This window comes from Meles meles, chromosome 13 (assembly GCF_922984935.1).
Source record: "Meles meles chromosome 13, mMelMel3.1 paternal haplotype, whole genome shotgun sequence".
Classification (NCBI taxonomy): Eukaryota; Metazoa; Chordata; class Mammalia; order Carnivora; family Mustelidae; genus Meles; species Meles meles.
Genome location: NC_060078.1, coordinates 47262190 through 47284058, shown reverse-complemented (window position 1 = coordinate 47284058; position 21869 = coordinate 47262190). Strand labels below are relative to the sequence as shown.

At 49.9% G+C, this 21869-nt stretch overlaps 1 protein-coding gene across 3 annotated transcripts in view; it reads right to left on the bottom strand.

Moving 5' to 3' along the window:
* Positions 1–21869, bottom strand: part of CHAT (choline O-acetyltransferase) — a 56565-nt gene that overhangs the window by 7848 nt on the left and 26848 nt on the right. For all 3 annotated transcript variants that reach the window (XM_046027203.1, XM_046027204.1, XM_046027202.1), the window contains 6 exons: positions 11879–12048; positions 9329–9429; positions 8315–8443; positions 5464–5586; positions 2480–2621; positions 2290–2352 (listed from right to left, as the gene is read on the bottom strand). In XM_046027203.1, coding sequence (XP_045883159.1) covers positions 2290–2352; positions 2480–2621; positions 5464–5586; positions 8315–8443; positions 9329–9429; positions 11879–12048 — 728 coding nt within the window. The remainder of the gene's footprint in view (positions 1–2289; positions 2353–2479; positions 2622–5463; positions 5587–8314; positions 8444–9328; positions 9430–11878; positions 12049–21869) is intronic.

Genomic DNA, 21869 nt, shown 5'->3' with positions numbered 1-21869 from the left:
GGTTTTAGCATCCCCTGGTTTGCTAAGTCACTGGCCATCTGTTCTATTTTCCAACTCGAAAACTCTGCTGTTCCTTTTTTCCCCACTCTCTTTGCCTAGTGTATTCATGTCTTAAAAAAGAAAAAAACTGCCTTTGCTAATATTTCTGAGGATTTCAGAGAGTGACAGTAAACCCTTGTGTCCACCATGGTTAAGCAGAAGTTGGTGTCTACCTCTTCAGTCCACTGCCCCTGCCCTATTTCAGTCCTTAGCTCAGCTCTACCTAAATATTTTTTTTTTTTTTTTTTTTTTTTAATTTGACAGAGAGAGATCGCAAGTAGGCAGAGAGGCAGGCAGAGAGAGAGAGGGAAGCAGGCTCGCCGCCGAGCAGAGAGCCTGATGCGGGACTCGATCCCAGGACCCTGAGATCATGACCTGAGCCGAAGGCAGCGGCTCAACCCACTGAGCCACCCAGGCGCCCCAGCTCTACCTAAATATTATATAGATTCCTAATTAGTGTCACTGAGTGTTGGCAGACCACCCAGGCTCCAACCAGTCCTTCTTCTACCTGGCCACTGGAATAAACTTTGTGACTGAAAAATCCCATCTCATAAGCTCCCCTGCGCCTCTGTCCTTTGCAAGCACACACTGAACCATTTGCCTTTCCTCCAGTGTGTCTTATTCTCTCAAGATTCTTTAACTTTGCACATACTCTTTCCTTCTGGGACCATTTTTCCCTTCTATGTCCACCTGACAAGCACCTCTTCATCCTTCAAGTCTCATATCAAGCACCACTTCTTCTGGGAAGTCTCCCTGGCTTTCCCAGGCAGGGGAACTAGCTTGCCCCTCCATGCTCTCTCCTACTTCCTGAGGGCTCTTTATCCCATGAGATGAGATTTATCATTTAAGGGATTTTCCTCTCAGCTACTCAGTAAACTCACTAAGGACAGGGGTTGTGGACTTCACCTTTTATTTCCTCCCACCCAGCACCTTGTCTGGCATTAAGCAAGAAGACCAAAAATACCCACTGAATACGTGAGCGTGAGCTGGATTTCCCCCAAACAGAATGAACATTTAACTCTTAAATGTTCAGAATGAACATTTAACTCTTCAGATGAATTCAGGACTTGGCAACTGAGTGGAAAGAAGTCTAGATTGGCTCATTCTAAAACCCAGATAAGCATTGTACTTGCTTTCAAGTATATAGAGTGAAATTCGGTCAAGCTCTTTTCACAAGATCTATGCTCCTTCAAAGATTGTATCAGAATAAATTTCAACTGATATATTGATCACCCGTCCAAGTAGTAGCTTATTCTGTTATTTATATGCAAATGATGGCTCTGCCATGCTAGAAAATAAATGACTTCCCTAAACTAAGAGAACATTTCCTTTAGAATTTTGATTTAGGGGCACCTGGGTGGCTGGCTCAGTTGGTTAAGCAACTGCCCTCAGCTCAGGTCATGATCCTGGAGTCCCAGGATTGAGTCCCACGTCAGGCTCCCTGGTCAGTGGGGAGTCTGCTTCTCCCTCTAACCTCTCCCCTCTCATGTTCTCTCTCTCTCATTCCTCTCTCTCTCTCTTATAAATAAAATCTTAACAAAAGAATTTTGATTTGGGGTACCTGGGTGACCAAGTGGGTTAAGCATCTTACTCTAGATTTCAGCTTTGGTCATGATCTCAGGGTCATGAGATGGAGCCCTATGTCAGGTTCCATGCTGAGCATGGAGCCTGCTGAAGATTCTCTCCCTCCCTCTCCCTCCTCCTCTGCCCCTCCTCCCCTGCTCGCTCTCTTTAAAAAAAAAAAAAGTAAAAATAAATAAAATTTTGATTTCACTATTAATTTTCAGCAAAGACTTTTTATTCATAGGTGATATAATAAAATAAGAAAATAAGAAAATAAGAAAGCAAAACCAGCTCTAGGTGGGAATAAGTACTGTCCCACCAGCAGTCATACAAGGTGCCCAAGCCACCACAGTGTGCCAGGCTTGGCTGCCATCTCTCACATTCGACTTTTCTTGTTGTATAAACTATAAAGTACTATACGTATTTGGTGCTATTATTACCATTATTGTTCTTTCAAAGATCATTCATGGTATTCTTATAAAATCCAAGTGAAAATGAGTGCTATGTTACCCAGGTACTAAAAATAAGAAAAAGGCTCTGAGAGGCATGGCATCAGCCAAGCCACTGGGTGGCTGGTGGCCCGGCTCTCACACAGGTCCTGTGCTGTGGCCTGGTGCCTGCAGGCCCAGCTTTGGGGCACAGTCCACGGTCATGAGTTCCCTCTAGAAGAGACACCGTGTCACTCACCATGACTGTGTACTCGGTCTGGGCTCGGATGGCATCCTTCAAAAGCAGCAGCTTCTCTGAATCCTGTCAACAGACCAGAGATGGGGTTCGAAGGGCGACTCAGGGACCAGCAAGCGAAAGGAGCTGGCTGTCCCCGAGCCCCGGCCGCCAGGAGGCTCCTGGGGGACTCCTCAGATGGAGCGGGACTTACTGGCACGGCAGTCTCGTGGTCAGTGACGGCCTTCACAAAACTCAGCGCCTCTGGAGTGGCCGAGCGAATGTTGTCCACGCGGCCCTCCTGGAACCGGCGAATGGATGCACTCTCGTAGGTGGCCACGAGTCTCCTGTGGAGCCTGCAGAAGATGGAAGATGAATGGCAAACGCTGTCGCCGTCTCAGGAAACCATAAACGCCGGAAGAAAAATAGCATCTGCAGGCTTTATGTTTACAGCCCTGACTCTACTGGGCACAGTATTTCATTTTAATGTTAATAGAATTCTCGGGGAGATTTCCCAAAGATGAGTGTCGGGGAGTCGCTAATAGGAAGAGCTGTGTTTGCCTTCGTCCACTGGTGATACTGTGTGGATATAAAATAGAGAAGTGACGGGTAACTTTTCAAAAAACCTCCATCTGGTGGGAAACCTAGAATTTTCTTCGAGACCTGATGAGTGTTTGATTAATAGCACAGAATGGAATAACTATGTAATTAATCATTCATATCCGTGAGGGAATCCTCTTTTATTTAGAACAATTCAAGCATGACTTATGGATCGAGGCAGGGAGGAAGCTGCAGCCCAGGCCTGCCTGTCCGGGGGCAGCTGAGCTTCCAACAGACCCATGGGTACCATGGCTGTGCCTCTCCTCCCTTATGTCTGTGACAGGACCCGCTCCCCACCCCAGCCAGGGAAAGTCCTTTCCTTAGGCACAAGAACCAAGTGAGCACTCTGAGACTTGCACTCGAGGCTGGCACATGTCTTTCTCACTTGTTAGAAAAGTCTTTGGTGTTGGGGGTGGGGGGGGCGGCGGAAGACACAGAATCACAGAGGGGCCTTGATAAGGGGACACAAGTCATGGGCCTGCATGCTGGCCTTGTCACATGTATCGCCCGTGCTGAGGGAGCTCTAGGAAGAGGAAGGCCAAGTCTGATTCTGCACAGTGCTTGGCGTTGTAACTTGGTGAATAAACTTTCTGGACACTTCTGTCTTATTGCCCCAGGGAGGAAGGACTCTGGCAGTGAGCTCATTTCCAGTATCTCTACAGTCCCTGGCAGCAGACACCATGCCCAGCACAAAAGAAGATGCCATCACTGGCTAGTCACTGATCAACCCCCATCTAGGCATCTTCCAGGCTTTGCTGAATCTAGGGGCCGAGTAAAAACATTTTTTTGGTTATGGCTTAGACTCCGAAGAATGTTCTCCATGGGAAGCAGATCGTATTTTGGCTGTTCACTGAGCCCAGCAGCCCCCGGCCATGTCCACTGCTGGCCACATCCAGTACCACAAAGATCAGCTGAGGGGTCTGCGCAGGACCGGCCAGCCCCTCCCAGCCCTCGAACTGAAATGCTCCCTGTCTCATGGCCCATCTCAGCCACCTGCCAGTATCAGGAGGGCGACAGTGGTTCCAGACACGAGGTCCTGCCACGGCTTAGTGTCAGCGAGGTCTCTGTGTCCCCACGATGAGCACAGACCTCAGGTGGGGTGACGTCAGCCTTCCCCATGGAGTCCCAGTGCCCACAGTGGCTGAAGCCATTTCCTCTCCCTGTGAGTTATGGCCCCTCGGAGGACACTGGGATCTGGGATGCTGTGTCCACAGGGGAGCTGTCTGCTCGTTAGTGAGACCTCCTTCCCCTGACCTTACTGCAAGGTCACTTTATGTCCCCCACTTCCCCTATATATTGCAAAGTAAAAGCAGGTACTGGTGGGGTCCTGTGCCAGTCGCTTTGGGAACACTGGAACCAACAGGATCCAGCCTTGTCTTGAGGTTGGTCCACTTTGCATTTTAGTTTAGCCTCCTATAAAAGACCCATTGGCCTCCCTGCCCTGTCTTCAACCCTTACTCTCTAGTCTCTCTCCTCCCCCAACACAGAGCTACCACGATAGAGATTTCTCTAAACCCGACCTGACCGTGCCACCCCCAGTTAGTACTCCCGTAGTGTCTTCTCACGTCTGTGACTCAGCCCCTGAGGCCTACTCTGGACCAGGTGTGTGAGACACGCAGAGTGTCAGGCTTGGGAGAGACAGTCTAGAAAACAAAACTGACAAATCAATGAACAAGGCAGCCCACATGAACAATGACTGCCATGAAAGAGAACACAATGTGATAGCTGGAGAGCTGCGTGGCGAGGGGGTCTGAGGTGGCTGCTTTAGGTAAGGGGGTCAGGGAAGGCCTCTGAGGGCGGACACCTGGGCAGAGACCTGGGTGGAGGGGAGGAGCAGGTGTGTGAAGAGGGGTGGTGGCAGCAGGCTGGGGGTGCAAGACACAGGGGGAGCAAAGGGCCGGAGGCGGGAGAGAGCTTGGGAGGAGGGGCCCAGGAGAGGCGAGTTCACAAGAAGCCTTTCAAAGCCTGGACTTTGTTCTAAACATGGTGGGAAGCCATGGGGAGAGTTCAAGGTGGTAAGTGATGGAAGCTAATTTGCATATTTCAAAGTTGACGATTTGTGAAGATGGGAGTGGGAAGCAGAGCCCCCTGGGGAGCTTGCTGCCCCTATGCAAGCACGAGATGACCGGGGAGTGGCCGGCGGCCATGGAGATGGAAGACAGAGGGTAGGTCTGAGAGACCTCTGGAGGACGGACGTGGGGGTGTCCTGGGTGGGAGAGGAGAGACAGGGACGAACCAAGGATGAGTTCACATTCTTGGGACCCTGACCCATGAGGGGGTGCTGGTTCCATATCCTTATCAAGGAAGAGGGCACAGCTACAGGGGCCCACGTGAGGGCAGAAGGAGGAGCAGCCCCTGGGCCTTTGCTCAGGCAACTTCCTGACTGATGTCCTTCCTTCCTGTTTCTGAGATTGGATTCACACTCTGAATCCCCGTTCAGGTAGCTCCTCTTTCCCTGCAGCCTGCCCTGCTCCTCCCAGCTTCTCAGCCCACAGAAAGTCATTCCTCCCTCCAGGATGCTTCTAGACTCCGGAGTCTAGAGCAGCTTGTTGGGCAGCCCACCCGGGCCGAGTTGTTCCGCTGTCAGGCTTTGCTTACCTGTAGAAGGCCAGCTGGAGGCCCACCTGGATGAAAGCATCAGGACTGCATTTCTGCTTCTTAATGAATGTTTTCCCAAAGACGTCAAACTTATACACAATGAAGTCGAGATTCTTTACTATTCTGTGGGAGAAAAAGAATAGGCCCAATTGCATGCAAAACAGAATGCACAGACTACGAAGTCTAACTGAATGGCTCAGGCTTGGTCTACGACCCAGGACTCTGGAGGTGGAGGACTTGGTCCTTGCCCATCGGGAACGCATCAGGTGTCAGAGACAGGCCTTGACATGAGGAAGTGGCAGAGGGCTTGTCAGACCAGGGTTCCCTGAGCTGAAGGGGAGGCTTGGCTGGGTAGGGCAGTGGCCCTGTTCTGGTGGTGGGGGAGGGGGCCTGGCTTCGGGGAGGAGCAAGAGACATTTGCATGTGCAGGGAGAACACTGCCCACAAACAAAACCCTCGGAGCCCATTGCCCACAGAAGTGGGCCTGAAAGAAGCCATTCATCTGACCTGTTTGGGAATGTGTGTCCCACAACCTCAGATTCTTCTGGCACCCTGGCCACTCTCCCAGACCTGGCACACCGCCTTTGCCCAAGGAAAGGCCCGTTTCTCCGATGGCTGGAAGCCATGTCTCCTCACAGAGACTCCTCCCTGTTGTGCTATGAGAAGAAATGCCTGGGGCCTCCCTGGGGGTCCCGGTCACCACAGCGAGGGCAGCTCGACTGTCAACCCATCTTCCCCAGAAATAACTGCTGAGCCTCCTGTGACACACCCGGCTCTTTACTGCCCACGAGCCGCGGTCAGAGTAACGGGTAGATTTCCTGACTCTACACTGAGACCTTTGGGCATTCGTCCCCCACCAGTATGGACCAGTGTCCTCCTTCACAATGAGCTTGGGGTCTGTCTGGGCTGATTGTCCACTGCAGCAATGTCTGGGAGGGGGTCCACATGGTCTGTCCATAGGCTGTATGCGAATACAGAGCCTGGGGAGGCAACCTCCACCCTCTAGTCACACTGCCGCAGGCCTCAGATGCTCTCTGCCTGCTCGCTTCGTGGTTCTGGGGACCAGGGGGACTCACCCCTCGGTCCAGCCAGTTAGCCAGCTGTCTCTGGACAGGCTGAGCGCATGGTCACACCTGGAAGCCTCTTGCTTGGGCCCTGCCTGCTCAGACCCTGCTCCCTTCCATCGGCAGCTTGGAACCCTCAAAGCTCCTCCTGCTTTCCCACACTCAGACCTCTCCTGGCTCCCCACCTCTGGAAAGAGAATTTGGAGGCACCACTCAGATCTCTGAAAGTGAGTGGGCACCTTTCTCCACCCAAGAATGCCAGCCCACCAACTCACTCACTCTCCTAGAGGTCTGCTTATCCCAAGAACAGCCCCTACCATTGAGCTATCAGCATCTTTTGTGGATGAACACCCGAGGCCTCTCCTACTCTCCCGCATCAGCCAGTCAGCCCCCAGAGCAGCTTGCGGTGGACTCATCCTCCCTCCCCTCTGAGCTTGGCCATGGTCTGTCCTGCTCACTGCATCTCCCTCACTGGCTCCCTGCTCCAAACCCTCCAAGGGTTCCTCACCATCGCACAACAGCACCCAGGCCCCATAACACAAGAACAGCAAAGCTCTTCAAAATGTTGCCTCGGGGCACCTGGGTGGCTCATTGGGTTAAAGCCTCTGCCTTCAGCTCAGGTCATGATCCGGGGATCCTGGGATCAAGCCCCGCATCGGGCTCTCTGCTCAGCGGGAAGCCTGCTTCCCTTCCTCTCTCTCTGCCTGCCTCTCTGCCCACTTGTGATCTCTGTCTGTCAAATAAATAAATAAAAATCTTTAAAAAAAAATGTGGCTTCAACTTCCCTTTAGTGCCTCAGTTCTGGCCTTTCTCTCACTTGCTGGTTTCCAAACCAGCCTGCATCTTCTATAAATCTTCTATGTACAAGCTCAAACAAGCTGCCTTTCTGCCTCTTCTCCAGCTGCCTGCACCACGAACTCCTATCCATCCTTCAAGACCCATTGTTGCAAAGCCCTTCCACAATCTCTTGGTAGAATTCCACTGCTGTGTCCTCTGTGGGTTCAGGCCTGTATGCCTTTCTCCGGTTTGGGCACTTGCGTCACACATGTTTTGGTCTGGGGGTCTACTTCCTCCCCTGAAGTGTGGACGGCAGGGTCCATGGCATATTCATTTCTGTGTCCTCAGCCTTTCCACGGTACTGGCACATTCATATGTTTGATGAATGAATGAATGAATAATGCTCACTTACTGAATGAGGGAGTGAAAAACCAAGGGGCAGATCTAGTTGCCAACCTGCAGCTCCCTCCACAACTTGGCACGGCGCCAGTGCCTGGGGGTGGGGGGTGAGAGGCCCACCCCCATCCTGGCCCTCCTGCATGTGTCCTGTTAGGGACTGAGCTGCCTCTCTCCCCTTGGGGAGAAAGGTCCCCTTGTCACATTGTAGTGTAAATTCAAGCAAATTGAAATAGCTTGGATTCAAATGACCTATTCAAACCAGTTGTTTATTACTCCCCCCGCCCCCCACCCAAAGCAGGGGGATAATTTCCCCACCTTGACTCAGCTCAGTCAGGTGAAACCTGTGGAAAAAATAGCTCCATGTTTGCATTTTATGGAAATAATGGAGACTTGAGCAAGGTTATTTCCCCGAGAGTTAAAACTCCCCTTTAGTTTGACTACATTTCCGTGAAGGGTGGGCCGGGGGGCGGAGGCGGGCGAGGGGAGGCAGAAGAGCTGGGGTCTTTGGACACTTCCAGGGGGCCTCATCGTCCTGGATAGAGGGGGCTGGGGTGAGAGTGGACACGGGGTGACAACAGAGCATTGCCCTAAAAGAGGCTTGGGCTTTCTACCTTTGAAGTTTTTCCGCCGAGGAGGCCAAGAGGCCTTGGATTTCCGGGGAGCACTTCCAGCGCAGCCTCCTGGGGGCCGGGAGCTCGCTGACAGAGTCTGCTCGGACCAGCTTCCTGCTGCTCTTCACCCTGCAGGCACAGACAGGTGACAGCCTGAGGCCCTGGAAGCTGAGGGCTGCGTGGGCGTCCTAGCTGCTGGAGCCTCAGGGGGTGTGAGCTGCCCCGGGGCCCACTGCACAGATGAACAGACTGACGATCAGTCCCTGAAGCCACCCAAACAAGCACGTGGCAGAGCCAGGATTCCCGCCAGTTCCGCCCGCTCCAGAGCCTGTTTCTTTTCTTGTTCTTCCGCTCCACTAACACTTGGGAGACACTTGGAGAGAAACTGAAGAAGCAAACTGTGTTGTTTGTCTGTGAGGGTTGCTTTGGGCTTTTAGGGATTCTAAAGAGCTTCCGAATCACGGAAGAGATTTAGAACTTAGATTCAGGGAGAAGATTCTGGAGGGAGAGAAGGAGCAAACCGTGAATGGAGGAAGGAACTCGGTGTGTTTAAGGTATAGGCAAGCACTCAGTCCGGCCAGCTCGGAGCTAGGGAGAGAGGTCCAGCTCCCGGGGATGGAAGGAGATGCAGCTCAGAGATCCCTCATCCCCTCTGTTGGGTCAACAGTCGGCACAGGCCTGACTCGGAACAAGTGCTAGGTATCGGTCTGGGTTCCCTGGGCCAAAGCAGATGTTCCCTTTTGGCTAAGAATTCTTGGCCAAGCTTCTCCCTAATGGTCCAACACCTGATGCCCAGCCTGCCCCCACGGTCCGTGACAGATAAAGTGTCTGAGCTCAAGCTGGTTTCTGAATCCATCCTTCGCTAAGACACTTTCCAGACTAATGCAGCCCCCCGGTGGCCACCCAAATTTTTCTTGGCCAAGCCCAGCGCGCCTTGACAGTCTGGCATTGGCTCCCGTGGCTGCAGCGGGGGTAGGGGGCTGAGGGGGTGTAGAGGGGTGCACCCGGACTCACATGTGCTTGAGCAGGTGCTCCGTGCACTGCACCAGGACGATTCCATCAAATGGGGAGTGCTCGCACACCACGCCGCATGTGCCATCGCGGCCCACCACGAACTGCGATAAGGAGGGAGAGAGGTGAGTGGACCTCAGGTAGGGTCTGCATCTCAAACTAGTCCCTGGGCTCCAGACTGGGTCTCCCTGGTCTCTCGGGGGCGGGGGGGGGGACCTCTCCTCCAGAGACACAAAAGCACATTATGTCCCAAAGGGAATGCTGTATGAAATTGCCATGACCTGAGAATATGGGGGCCTTGAGACAGCTCTTTTATGTGACCTCCTTCCCAGAAATGCTCTGGGCAGTGAGGGTGGAGCCCAAGGTTCCCCAGGTGAAGTAGCCCGGTGATTCCTAACCGTCCGCCCTGAAGCCGTGTGCTCTTTCCTTAGGTCACGGGCAAGTTCCTTTGGCTTCTGTTAAGCCCTGTGTTCCCCCACCCCATCCCACAGTGTGCAACAGGGCCACAATCTTGTACAGTTTCTCATGAGTATGGGTCTAAATGGGGCCCATGTGTTTGGCCCCCATTGGTTTTCTTCCCAGGATCTAGACCCATGTTTACCCCCTAGTAGGTGCTCAACACTTCTGTTGAATGAGTGAATGAAAGGTAATGATCCGGTTTGGATCGTGGGCAGATTCCTAGGGAGAAATAGTTGTCTCTGGGTGGGAGCGAAGGAAAGGTGTTCTGAGGGTGTTCCATGAACTGCTGTCTGGGCTTCGAGTCAGGGACCAGGGTTCCAGGTCTGCCACGGACACCTGCCAGCTGGGAGACCTGGACATTTCAGCTCCTAGCTTCAGTTTGCTACCATTGAAAATGGATCCAATAAAGTCCAGTTCACAGGATGGCTAGGAGGATCAGAGAGAAGGTTTAGGAAAGGTCCCCAGGGACTCTAAGGAGTTTGCAAACGCTGTACTTGGCTGACGTGGACAAGGGACATGCACGGCATGTACAGAGGTGCTGGGAAAAAAGAATGAGGAGAAGAAGAAGAAAAAAAAATAATGAGAAGAATGAGATTTGATTGTTGACATGTAACCCAGATGAAGTGGGGTTGCCCATAGCCTGGCCCAGCACAGCTTCCCAGCAAATCCCCCATCCACAAGCAAGCAAACAAGCTATTGACAGTTTTCTGATGCCCTTCTGGGGCACTGTAACACATGTGAGCTGACTCTCCTCCTGTCTTCCCCCAGCCCTCACCTAGAGCCAGTGGCCCGAATCTCTATACCTATTCTTCCAACAACCTTCCCACAGAGTCTTTCTCAAAACTCATCCCTTGCAGTCTTTTCTTTTCTCCCCAGTGTCCCCTGCTTCTCTGTCCCCTGCTTCCTTCTAACTCTTGATCATTCAGCTCAGGTCCCTGGAGCCTGTTTGGCTTCTCCAGGTCATCTGATCATCGGTCCTGCCCGTGAAAAGCACCCAGCGGTGGGCACAAGCACCCCTGTGGGGCAAGAGGAGAAGACTGTGCCCACTCGTGCATTAATGCTTTTCTGTCCTTGCTACTAAAACAAAAGGGAGGGAAAGAGTGCCTTTTTAAAACCACTACCGAGGCTTCCTATGTTTCTGGTCCCGTACATCCATTATATCATTACATTCCCACAGCTGCTCCATGAAAGATTACAAGCCATTAGCACCACCGGTGGAGGCTAAAACGGCCAGCGCAGCAGCAAGTGAACTCATCAGAAACAGCAGAATCAATATGCAAACCAATAAAAAGGATAACCTGCAGAACATAGAGGCCAGAGAAAGAGAAAAATGAAATGTTGCCCAGCAATGCTTATCTGTGGGAGCCGATGTTAGCCCAAAGCATAGCGATCGCTGGCTATTTAATGCGGTCATGGTGAAAGTGGGGTGGGGGGCTTTGAAAACAAACAAGGATTGATTCAGGGTTGACACACTGGAGAAAAAAGGCTGGAGAAACAGGAATGAATGGGCCCAAACTTGAACTTCATCTGCACCTGCATGAGCATTTCTCTCCAGGCTAAAGTGAGCGTCTTGTTTCTGGGTTGATGTCACGTGATTGAAAAACATAGGAATTGCATTACTTCATTTTATGGCTTTTCTTCTGTGGAGATGCTGGGCTGTCCTACTTCTCAGAGTTGGAGGGAGGTGTCTCGAAACAGTCAGACAAGAGTGATGGAGATTCAGAAAAACTGGCACTTCTGGGCATCAGCCATGATTCTTGCTGGATGCCTTGAGGATGTGTTTAGGGGGGCTCCTGGGACACCCCACCTTACAGTGTGTGCTTGGAGAGTGGGAGTGAGCTCCAGGGCTGACCCCGAGGTCCCGCACACCTGGCCCAGGCTGCAGGAAGGTTGGGAGTTGGAGTTGGGTTTGGTCACTGGCTCTCAGGAAGGGTTGTGGCCAGTCCCAGCGGCTGACACCAGTGGCACATTTCCAGTGCCTTCGGCGCCCCCGGCCCCAGATGCAGCATGCTGGGCAGCACAGGCCAGCACGTGAGCCTGGCAGGCGTGCGCATCTGCTGGCTCAGCCCTGGCCCTGCTGCTGGGGAGGCTCACCTGCAGGGATTTGTCATACCAGCGGTTCGCCCCGTTCTTGCTGCAGCCTCCGCCGTGAAGGAGCTGAAGAGCCCTGTTGGTGTCGCTGAGCTCCACGCCCGCCGGGGCGTCCAGGCACACGAGACAGATGCAGCGTTCAATCATATCCAGTGCGTCCCGGTTGGTGGAGTCTGCAGGCCGGGCAAACAAGGCCTTAATCCCTATCCTCCAGACCCCCGGTCTGAGGTCCCCTCTGCAGAGCCCCACGAACCACAGGCAGACACACATGGACACCGAGCCCTTGAGCCGGTCCTGATTCCTCGTCCGACTCCAGTGGGTGAGCCGTGGCAGTCAGCTAGACTCTCCTGAGCTCCTGTGCTAATCCCAGCAGCCAGCTCCCACTCAGGGGGTCTGCAGGAGTCCCACTGACTCTCCAGCTGTGGCCAGATCTGCCCCCAGATGGGTGGTCATTGGAATCGCCCACCAGGATGAAGGGGGTTCATGTGGGGCCTTCTCCATGGACATTAGACCCTCAGACCGGCCTTGCCAGGGGAGGAGCCCCAATTCCTCCATCGAACAGTACCCTACCCCCCCACTTTCTTGCTTGAGAGCCACATCTGGCCCATAGGTCTGTTTATTTGTTCCAAACTAAAATTCTCAAACATTAGTTGCTGAAAATTAAAAATCTGTCAGTTTCACATGAAAAGCTTCAGGGAGTCAAGGTGTTGCTGTCCCTGCCCCTCCCCGCCTCAGCGGTTATTTCAATGAAGAGCGCAGATGGAAGGGCCAGGCGGCCTGCCCCAAAGCCATACCCTGGTGAGCCCACTGAGGCCAATTCAGGCATGTGGAACTCGTCAGGACAAATAGGCTAGAAGCCACTGAGTTGTGCAGGAGACGTGTCACCAAGGCAGCTTGATTGCTCCATGGGGGACATTGGGCATAAGGTTCTTCTCCAAACAGCTGGGTCAGCTGGATGGGCTCTCCCCGGGCAGCCCCCTCCATTTCCACCACCTCCTCTCTCCAGACTTTTGGGCTGGAAAGCTGTAACAGGATGACGGACAGGGTTACCTCTCCTCCCAAGCCCCAGAGTATCCTATGCATGGAAGATGGGGTGCAAAGTATTTGGAGGCAAGGGGACACTGTGGGGCAGAGGTTGCTAGTTGTGAAGGGCAATATCCATTCTCCCTTTAGTCACAGAGTGCCTGGTTTTAGCTTGGCACATGGAGGGCCAGAACTAAAGGTGCACTGCCCAGCCTCACTTACAGTTAGAGGAGAACACACACTTAATTCTGCCAATAAAATTCAGAAACACTATATGACAGCTTCCAAGAGACTTCTTTAAAGGTAACCAGCATGTGCTCTTTGCTCCTCTTCCCACCATCCTCTATCTACTGCTTGGAGCACTGGTGTGATGGCTGGACCTCTAGCCTCCATTTTGGATCATATGGATGTGGGCCACACCCTTGCAGTGATGGGAGAATCCTAGCCACTGCGTATCAGCTCTGATGGCTTACTTCTGGTATACAAGAAAGAAAGAGAGACCTCTGTTTTCTTTAAACCACTATTATTTTGGGTTTTCTGTCATATGAGGCCAAATCTAATCTTAATTTATACCATCTAGTGAGTTTGGGTTCACATTCTCACACTGCAAGAATCAGCTGGAGCTGAGAAACTGCACTCTTGTTTTACCATAGTCCTCTCATTCATTCAACCCCCTTGGTCCCTGTAGGTATTGAAATCCAAGGTCCCTATCCAGGAGGTGTTTGTCAGAGAGAAACATTCTGCGGGCTGAGGAGCCCCCCCCCCCCCCAAGATGATAGTCCCTGTTCCTTTTTGCCCCATCAAGACAGGCAGTGGGGCAGGCCCTGGTCCTGAGTGCTGGCCCTCCTATTTCCTGTAGTCAGTCCAAGCCCAGGCACACATACCTCTCTGCTCCTGCCCTTTCCCTCACTACGGGGATCCCACTTACTGCTGAGTCAGAGCCCCTGGTTCTGGAGGCTTCTCTTCTTCTGGAGCCTCAAGCCAAAAATTATGCCCATCACCTCTCATAGCCACCTGAAATCTGCTTTCCTGAAGTCCCGGGAATGTGTGGGAGCCAGTGTGGTCTCTGTTCACCAGCCAGGTCCTGCCTGTGGGTTGGAGCCAGGCACAATGGGACCTTCCCTAGTCAGTAGGAGTCTGAGTCCATACACAGTCTGATGCTGCCAGTGGGAGCCTGTCCTTCCCTTTGTCCAGCTTGGGACCCAGGGGTCCTGTCTGTTCCTCCCTGCTCTTGGCCTCACCCTGACCCTCCCTGGGACATGTGGTGACTTCCCTCTTCCAGTGCAGTCAGGCTTGAGTAGAGTAGTCCCCAAGACTCTCCCTGGGGCTCCTCAACATGAGCTAGGCACATGGATGCTAAGGTCACATGTGACGGTCACTGCTCTGCCCACGTGATTTCTCCAGCTCATGAGAGGTGTCTGTACACAATCTCACGGAAGACAGTCTCCAGTCTCCACCCATCCCCTTCCTCCCATTTCTTGCAAATCCCTCTCACAGCAAGCCTTCCAGTTTGAGAAGCAGAATGACCAGCAAGCCAGCCCATCCTTGGGTTATCTTTCCCCCACTCCCTGTATAGAATGAGGGTTTGGAGAGCTCCATGCTTTCAGGACCCCTCTTGATCCCCAAGGGGCCAGGATGACTCCATATCTTTTGCATGGCTTCTTGGGCTTTCCTGGACTCTGATCATCTCCAAGACTTCCGGTCATGCCCTGAGGATGAAGTTCTGGGGAAATTCCTTTCCCCTCTGCCCCTGAAGGGTGGGGCAGTCACTGTGTTACCGTCTTCAACCTGAAATGACTTTTATGAGGTTGAGTTTAAACATGGCCCTTTGGGCTCCGTGGCTTACCGTGCTGCCCCCCGAGGGTCACATCCCCTGAATCCCTGCGCGGGCGTCAGGCCTCCTGACACTCTCTGACATCTGGGCTCATCCATCTCTTCACCAGAGAGTAGGGTGTCTCCTGGATAGGGGACCTTCTCCTACTCTGCCTATCAGAGTTTCACTCATAAACCTCTCCCAAGCTCTCTGATCCTTTTAATGGGGCAGGACCTAGGCTTGGCATGGGTGGCAACAGCCCAGACAGAGCGCCTGCCCTCCAGAACTCCTCACACCCAGAGGATGGTGGCTGCTTCTCGGTGCAGACAAAACACCTCTGCTCTGTTCACTAGGCTCGCATCATACAGTACCCAGGTCCAGGGCTGGACCCATCCCCTCTACACCTGTTGTCTCCTACCACATTGCGTGTGCCCTACCACACATGACCCAGCTACTGACTGCAGACTTCCCCATGCTTCAAGCAGTTGGTGCCAGTCCAACCCCGGAAGCCTTGACCTAGTCTCCTCCCCCATGTCTGTGAGCTTGAAGAGGGTGGGGGCTGGGTCTCCAGTGCAGGTGGGCACAGCAAAGTGTCCATGGCTGGCAGTGGACTCAAGTGTACATGGACAGGTGAGGCAGAGATCTGTATATGCAGCTCAGAGAAGGAACCTGGAGGAGCCCAGCTGGCTTGAGGATCAGAAAACCACCACCTTTGGGGTATGGACCCTTATGGGATGGGGGAATGGTGAGAGGTTGGGAGGGGATGGAGATAAGGAAGGGATTCCTTACCCTTTGCAAGACTCCCAGTCCTACCCATGTTTGCTCTATACAAGTCCCCACCTATGGCTCTGGGGAGTGGTCCTGCCCTGTGTGCTGTTCTGGGGGGTTCATTTGGGATTCCCAGCTGGCTGGTGACTTCAGAGCATGGGAAGGCCTTGGCCAGACTGTGGTCAGATTCAAATAGGCAGAGAGGAAGGGGAAAGCCTGTCAGGAGGGAGATAACAGTGCTGGAAAATGTTCTGAAGGCTGGGGTGCAGACACCCAGGTTTGTGGGTGGAATGTATGGATGGCCAGGCCACCCCAGGCTGCAGTTCACCACCAGATCGTAGGTGAAGGCGTGCAGGCTTAGGTGAGGCTGAAGAATGCAGTGAAGTGATGTTATTGGGGAACATTTGTTGAGCACCTACTATGTGCCAGGCATAAACCTAAGTCCTCATACTGATGAACATGAGATAGGCATTTTTATCATCCCCGTTCACAGAGAAGTTAAAAGTCTTGCTTAAGGTCATCCAATAAACTGAGGGAGCTAGACTTGATCCCCGGCATGCAACCCCAGTGCCCAGGTTGGGAACAGATCATCAAGAGCTGTGAATGGCCTTCATCTAGCAACAACAAGGAGCCACCAAAGGATCTTGGACAGGGGTTGATGTGGTCAGAGCAGAGTCTAGGCTGCCTAGCAGCCTGGGGAGGGTATGGGCCTGGAGGCCAGTTAAGGGACCATGGGCAGCCCCAGAGCTACTCATCTAGGCCCTGTTGGCCATGTCTCAGTGAGCTCTGAAATCCCAGGCTGGGCATCTGCCTATACCAAAATTTCCTTAGAAACAGCCCCAAGGCCAATGTGGAGTGGACAAGCCTTTCTAGCCAGGATGCTGGGGAGTAGGCCTAACACATCCTCAGGGCGGGAGAGAGGAGGCTTGGCACACTCCTTCCCAGATGGACAACATGAAACTGACAGCCAACGAGGATGGCTCCCTAGGTCTCAGTGCCCAGCCGCCTCCAGGCAGGAGCGAGGGACCCCTGGAGAGGGACTGAGCCATCACCATCACGGGCAGGTCGTGCAGGGCCCCAGAGCTCAGTGCCAACCAACAATACCCAGGTCCTGACTCATTAGACAGGGAGAAATGGGAGCAGGACAGCCAAGCCGAGATGCCAGGTGGCCTTGCAAATGAACTCCCTGCATACGAGTAGCTGATCGGTCAAAGGCTGACAAATTTATCATGTAAGGCAGAAAATGAACTACACCCAAACTCATCCACCATGACTCTGGCCCCAGTGTAATGGAAGCAGGGAGTGCGGGGCTGGAGGTACGCGGCAGGAGCTGTTTGTCTTGTGACATTCTCATCGAGCACATGGGGCTCGTTTAATGTGGTAAATCAATCTTCCTCAAGGAGCCCTGCTTAATAGTGAGAAGTGGGAGGTGAGTAATAGGAGGAGCTTGCTCGGCCACCCACGCCTGGGGAGCTGACAGCTTCGGTGATGCAGAAATTCCAGAGGCCACGAGGCCTTGGAGGACCCTGGAGCTTCTGTTAGAGGCTGAAAGCTTACAGACTGTGACTAAGGTGAACAAGATGAAAGGAACACAGCGCCTCTGTTTCTGGAGGGCTGCAGAAATCAGGTGATGCTCCCCAACAGCTCTACCTGTGCGTGCACACGCACGCGCGCACACACACACACACGCACACACACACAGAGCTCTGTCTTGGACACTTGCCTTTTCTGGTCTATCCCCCTGGGAGGGAGGTTGGCTCAAGTCAGATTCCTATTGTCCTGCCTCACAAGGTCTGCGAAGATGGAGCACTAGGCTCCTCTTCTGAGGCTTAGAGCTTTTCAACCTCTGTCAATTTCATCTGAGGATTTTTCTTCCCCAGAAAAAGGGATTGCATCTCCTTTTGGGATAGAACTCTGCCATCACGCATCCCTTGTTCTTCTCTACTTTATGGCTTATGGAATAATCTTTATGCTCCCAGTTAACAGTTCCCAGGGGTTATGGAAATTTCCACAAAAATATTTCTTGCCCGGTGAAACCTGCCTCTTGTAAATCAGAACAGCTTTTACTTGAATTACAAAAGTCTCTCTCTCTTTTTAAAGATTTTTATTTATTTATTTAACAGACAGAGATCACAAGTAGGCAGAGAGAGGTGGAATCAGGCTCCCTGCTGAGCACAAAGCCCAACCTGGGGCTCGATCCCCAGACCCTAGGATCATGACCTGAGCTGAAGGTAGAGGCTTTAACCCACTGAGCCACCCAGGCACCCCATGAAAGTCTCTTTAAAGAGCTCAAGAGGGAGGGACTTCTGCTTCCAGGAAAATCAAGTGGAATTTTCCCTATTCCTTCCACTAAAAGTCTTGGACATTATATTTAAAACAAACATAAGAAGATGCTGAAAGATGGAGAGAGAGGAGCTAGGGACCTCAGGACCCAAGGAACAACATGAAGGTGAATTCCTGGTGTACTGGACTGAATTGTGTCCCCTCCACCATGAAGTTCATATGTTGAAGCTTTAACCCTCAATATGACTATATTTAAAAATGAGGTATTTAAAGAGGCAATTAAGGTCAAATGAGATCATAAGTGTGGGGTTCTAAACCAATATGACCATTATCCTTATAAGAAGAGGAAGAGACACCAAGGATGTGTGCGCCCAGAGAAAAGACCATTGGAGGATGCAATAAGACAGCGGTTATCTGCAAGCCACAGAGAAAGACCTCAGGAGAAACCAACTCTGCCAGCAGCTTGACCTTGGACTTCTAGCTGCCAGAATGGTGAGAAATAAATTGCTGTTGGTTAAGCCACTCAGTCTGTGGGGTTTTGTTACGGTAGCCCTAAAAAATGAATATACTGGGTTTTCGGTTTTATGTAAAATTTCCCAGACTTGGAGCTCAAACAGCCAGTAACATAAAACACAAACCAATGTAAACAAACAAACAAACAAATCCAGCAAAAGCCAGCTTTCTTTAGTCAAATGACCAGGGAAGCGAAAGACTAGCAACACAGGAAAACTTTAGATAATGACCTTCCTCCATGCCAGCAAAGGCAGAGTGGGGAGCCTAGACTTCGACCATAACCCATCTGTAATGAAGCATCTCAACCTCTGATGGGTCAGAGGAGACATGCTGTCAGGGAGGAGCTGGAACATTCATCTCCATTGGGTAGTAACCACCACCTCAATTCCTCCAGACGGCATCGGTAGAGAACATGTGGGGACCTTGAATTCCCACTCCCACTACCAGTAATAAGAAGCATCCTCCCGGGGTGCCTGGGTGGCTCAGTGGGCTAAAGCCTCTGCCTTCAGCTCAGGTCATAATCCCAGAATCCTGGGATCGAGCCCCGTGTTGGGCTCTCTGCTCAGTGGGAAGCCTGCTTCCTCCTCTCTCTGCCTGCCTCTCTGCCTGCTTGTGATCTCTGTCTGTCAAATAAATAAATAAAATCTTAAAAAAAAAAAAAAGAAGCATCCTCCCCTGGGTTGTCAATATAGGCCTCATGAGAAACCTGGACTTCTACCTTCACCCGGCTATAATAAGGTAGCACCCACCCTGCTCCTGCTGGAGTGATGTCGGAAAGCCAGCTAGAACATAAAGTTTAAATAACATCCAGAGTCTCATAATATAACACATCCAGGTTTCAACAGAAAATCATTTATCACATCAAGAACCAGGGAAATCTCAACTTGAATGAAGAAAGACGGTAGATGCCCAACACTGATGTGACAGGAATGTTAGAATTATGTAACAAATATTTTTAAATTAATCATTATAAAACTGAAAAATCTGTGGGACAAAAGATCTAATAATCATACCACTGGAGTCCCAGAAGGACAGAAAAAAAGAGCAGAGCAGGAAAGTACTCAGAGAAATAATGGCCCAAAACTTCCTAAATTTGGCAAAAGACATAAACCTAAAGATTCAAGATTCAGTTAATTCCACACAGGATAAATTAAAAGAAATCCACATCAAGACATTAACATAGTCAAACTTCTGAAAAAATCTTGAAAGCAGAGAGAAAGAAATGATACTTTATCTCTAGAGGAAAAAAAACAATTCAAATTATGATGTATTTCTCATCAGAAACCATGAAGGCTGACACAACCTTTTTCAAGTAGGGAGAGAAAAGAACTGCCAACCCATAATTTTATATCTGGCAAAAATATCCCTCAGGAAAGAAAGGGAAATCAAGACATTTTTAGATGAGGAAAAACTAAAAGAACTTATCCCCAGCAGACCTGCCCTAAAAGAAAAGCTAGAGGAATTTCCCCCTTCAAAAAAGGAAATTATATAAGAAAGGAACATTGAAACATCAAGGAGGAAGAATAATAGAAAGAGCAAATATTTTAGTAAATAAATTTTCATCCTCTTCTTGAGTTTTTTTTTTAAAGATTATTTATTTATTTGAGAGAGAGACAGAGATCACAAGTAAGCAGAGAGGCAGGCAGAGGGGGAGGGAAGCAGGCTCCCCACTGAGCAGAGAGCCTGATGGGGGCCTCGATCCCAGAACCCTGAGATCATGACCTGAGCAGAAGGCAGAGGCTTAACCCACTGAGCCACCCAGGCACCCCTCTTTTTGAGTTTTTAAAAATTATGTTTCACTGTTGAAATAAAACTATAATACTGCCTGATGTGGCACTAAATTTATATTAGTGGAAATAATTAAGACAAGTATATTATAAACATGGGAGAGTAAAGGGATGTAAAGGGTGGTAAACTTTCTACATTTCACTAGAACTGGCAAAATTTCAATAACTATAGACAGTGGTAAATTATATATATAAAGTAATACCTCTGGAAACCACTAGAGAAGCTAGTGAAGGGAGAGTAGACAAATCTACAATTATACCTGGGGACTTAGACACCCTTTTCTTGATAACTGATAGAAAAACTAGACAGAAAGTCAGCAAGGACATAGAAAAGCTCAACAACACCATCAATCAATCTAATTGACATTTATAGAACATTCCATCCAACAACAGCAGAATGCACATTCTTTTCAAGTGCCTGTGGAATATATATGCCAAGGTAGACCACATTCTAGGCTATAAAACGTCCTCAAATATATTGAAGAGAACTGAAATCATACAAAATGTATTTTCTAATGTATGAAATCAAAGTAAAAAGTAAAAAACAATGAAAGTTCTAAACATTTGGAAACCAAACAATACTCTTCCAAATAATCCATAGGTAAAGGAGGAAGTCTTAAGGGAAATTAAGAAAAAACATTGCAATGAGTGAAAATAAAAACACACCTTATCCAGATTTGTGAGTCACAGCTAAACCACTGTTGAGAAGGAAATGTATAGCACAAATGCTTACATAGATAAGAAGAAAAGTCTTGAATGAATTCTATTAGCTCTTACCTGAAGAGCCTAGAAAAAGAGAAGCACAATAAACAAAAATCAATCAAGAGTTAGGAAATAACAAGAATCAGAAACCAACAGAATTGAAAAAAAAAACAATAAAAACAATAAAAAGAAATTTAGTTCCTTTAGAGGATCAATCAAATTTCTAGCAAGACTTGTGAGAGAGAGAGTGAGGGAGAGATAGAACACTATCAGGGATGAAATTAGGGTTAGTACTACACACCCTGCAGACATCAAAAGGATTATAAAAAAATACTATGAACAACTCTACAGACATAAATTTGACAATTTAGATGAAATGGAGTGATCTCTTGAGAATTATAAACTACTACAATGCACCATATATAAAAGAAATAATTTGGGGGTGCCTGGGTGGCTCAGTGGGTTAAGCCTCTGCCTTCAGCTCGGGTCATGATCTCAGGGTCCTGGGATCGAGTCCCGCATTGGGCTCTCTGCTCAGCAGAGAGCCTGCTTCCCCTCTCTCTGCCTGCCTCTCTGCCTACTTGTGCTTTCTCTTTGTCAAATAAATAAAAACAAAAGGAAAAGAATAAGAAAGAATTTGGATAGCCCTATAAATATTAAGAAAATCGAATTTGTAAGTTTTAAATTCCAGAAAAAGAAATTTCTGGGCCCAGAAGTTTTCACTGGAGAATTGTACCAAATATTTAAGGAAGAACTAAAACACATCAATACAATTTCTTTCAGATAACTTAAGAGGTTAAGAATACCTCCCAATTCATTTTATGAATCGAGTGTCATCCTTATACCAAAACAAGATGAAAACAGTACAAAGAAGAAGAAAAGCCATAACACCTAACCAGCTACAGGCCAATAATCCTCATGAATGTATGAATATAGATACAAAAATATTGAACAATATATAAGCAAAAAGAATTATATACAAAGTGGGGCTTATTACAGGAATGCAAGGCTGAAAATCAACCTGTATAATCCACCATATTAACAGGTTATAGAAAAATCATGATTATATCAATTAATGCAATAAAAGTATTTGACAATACTCCTA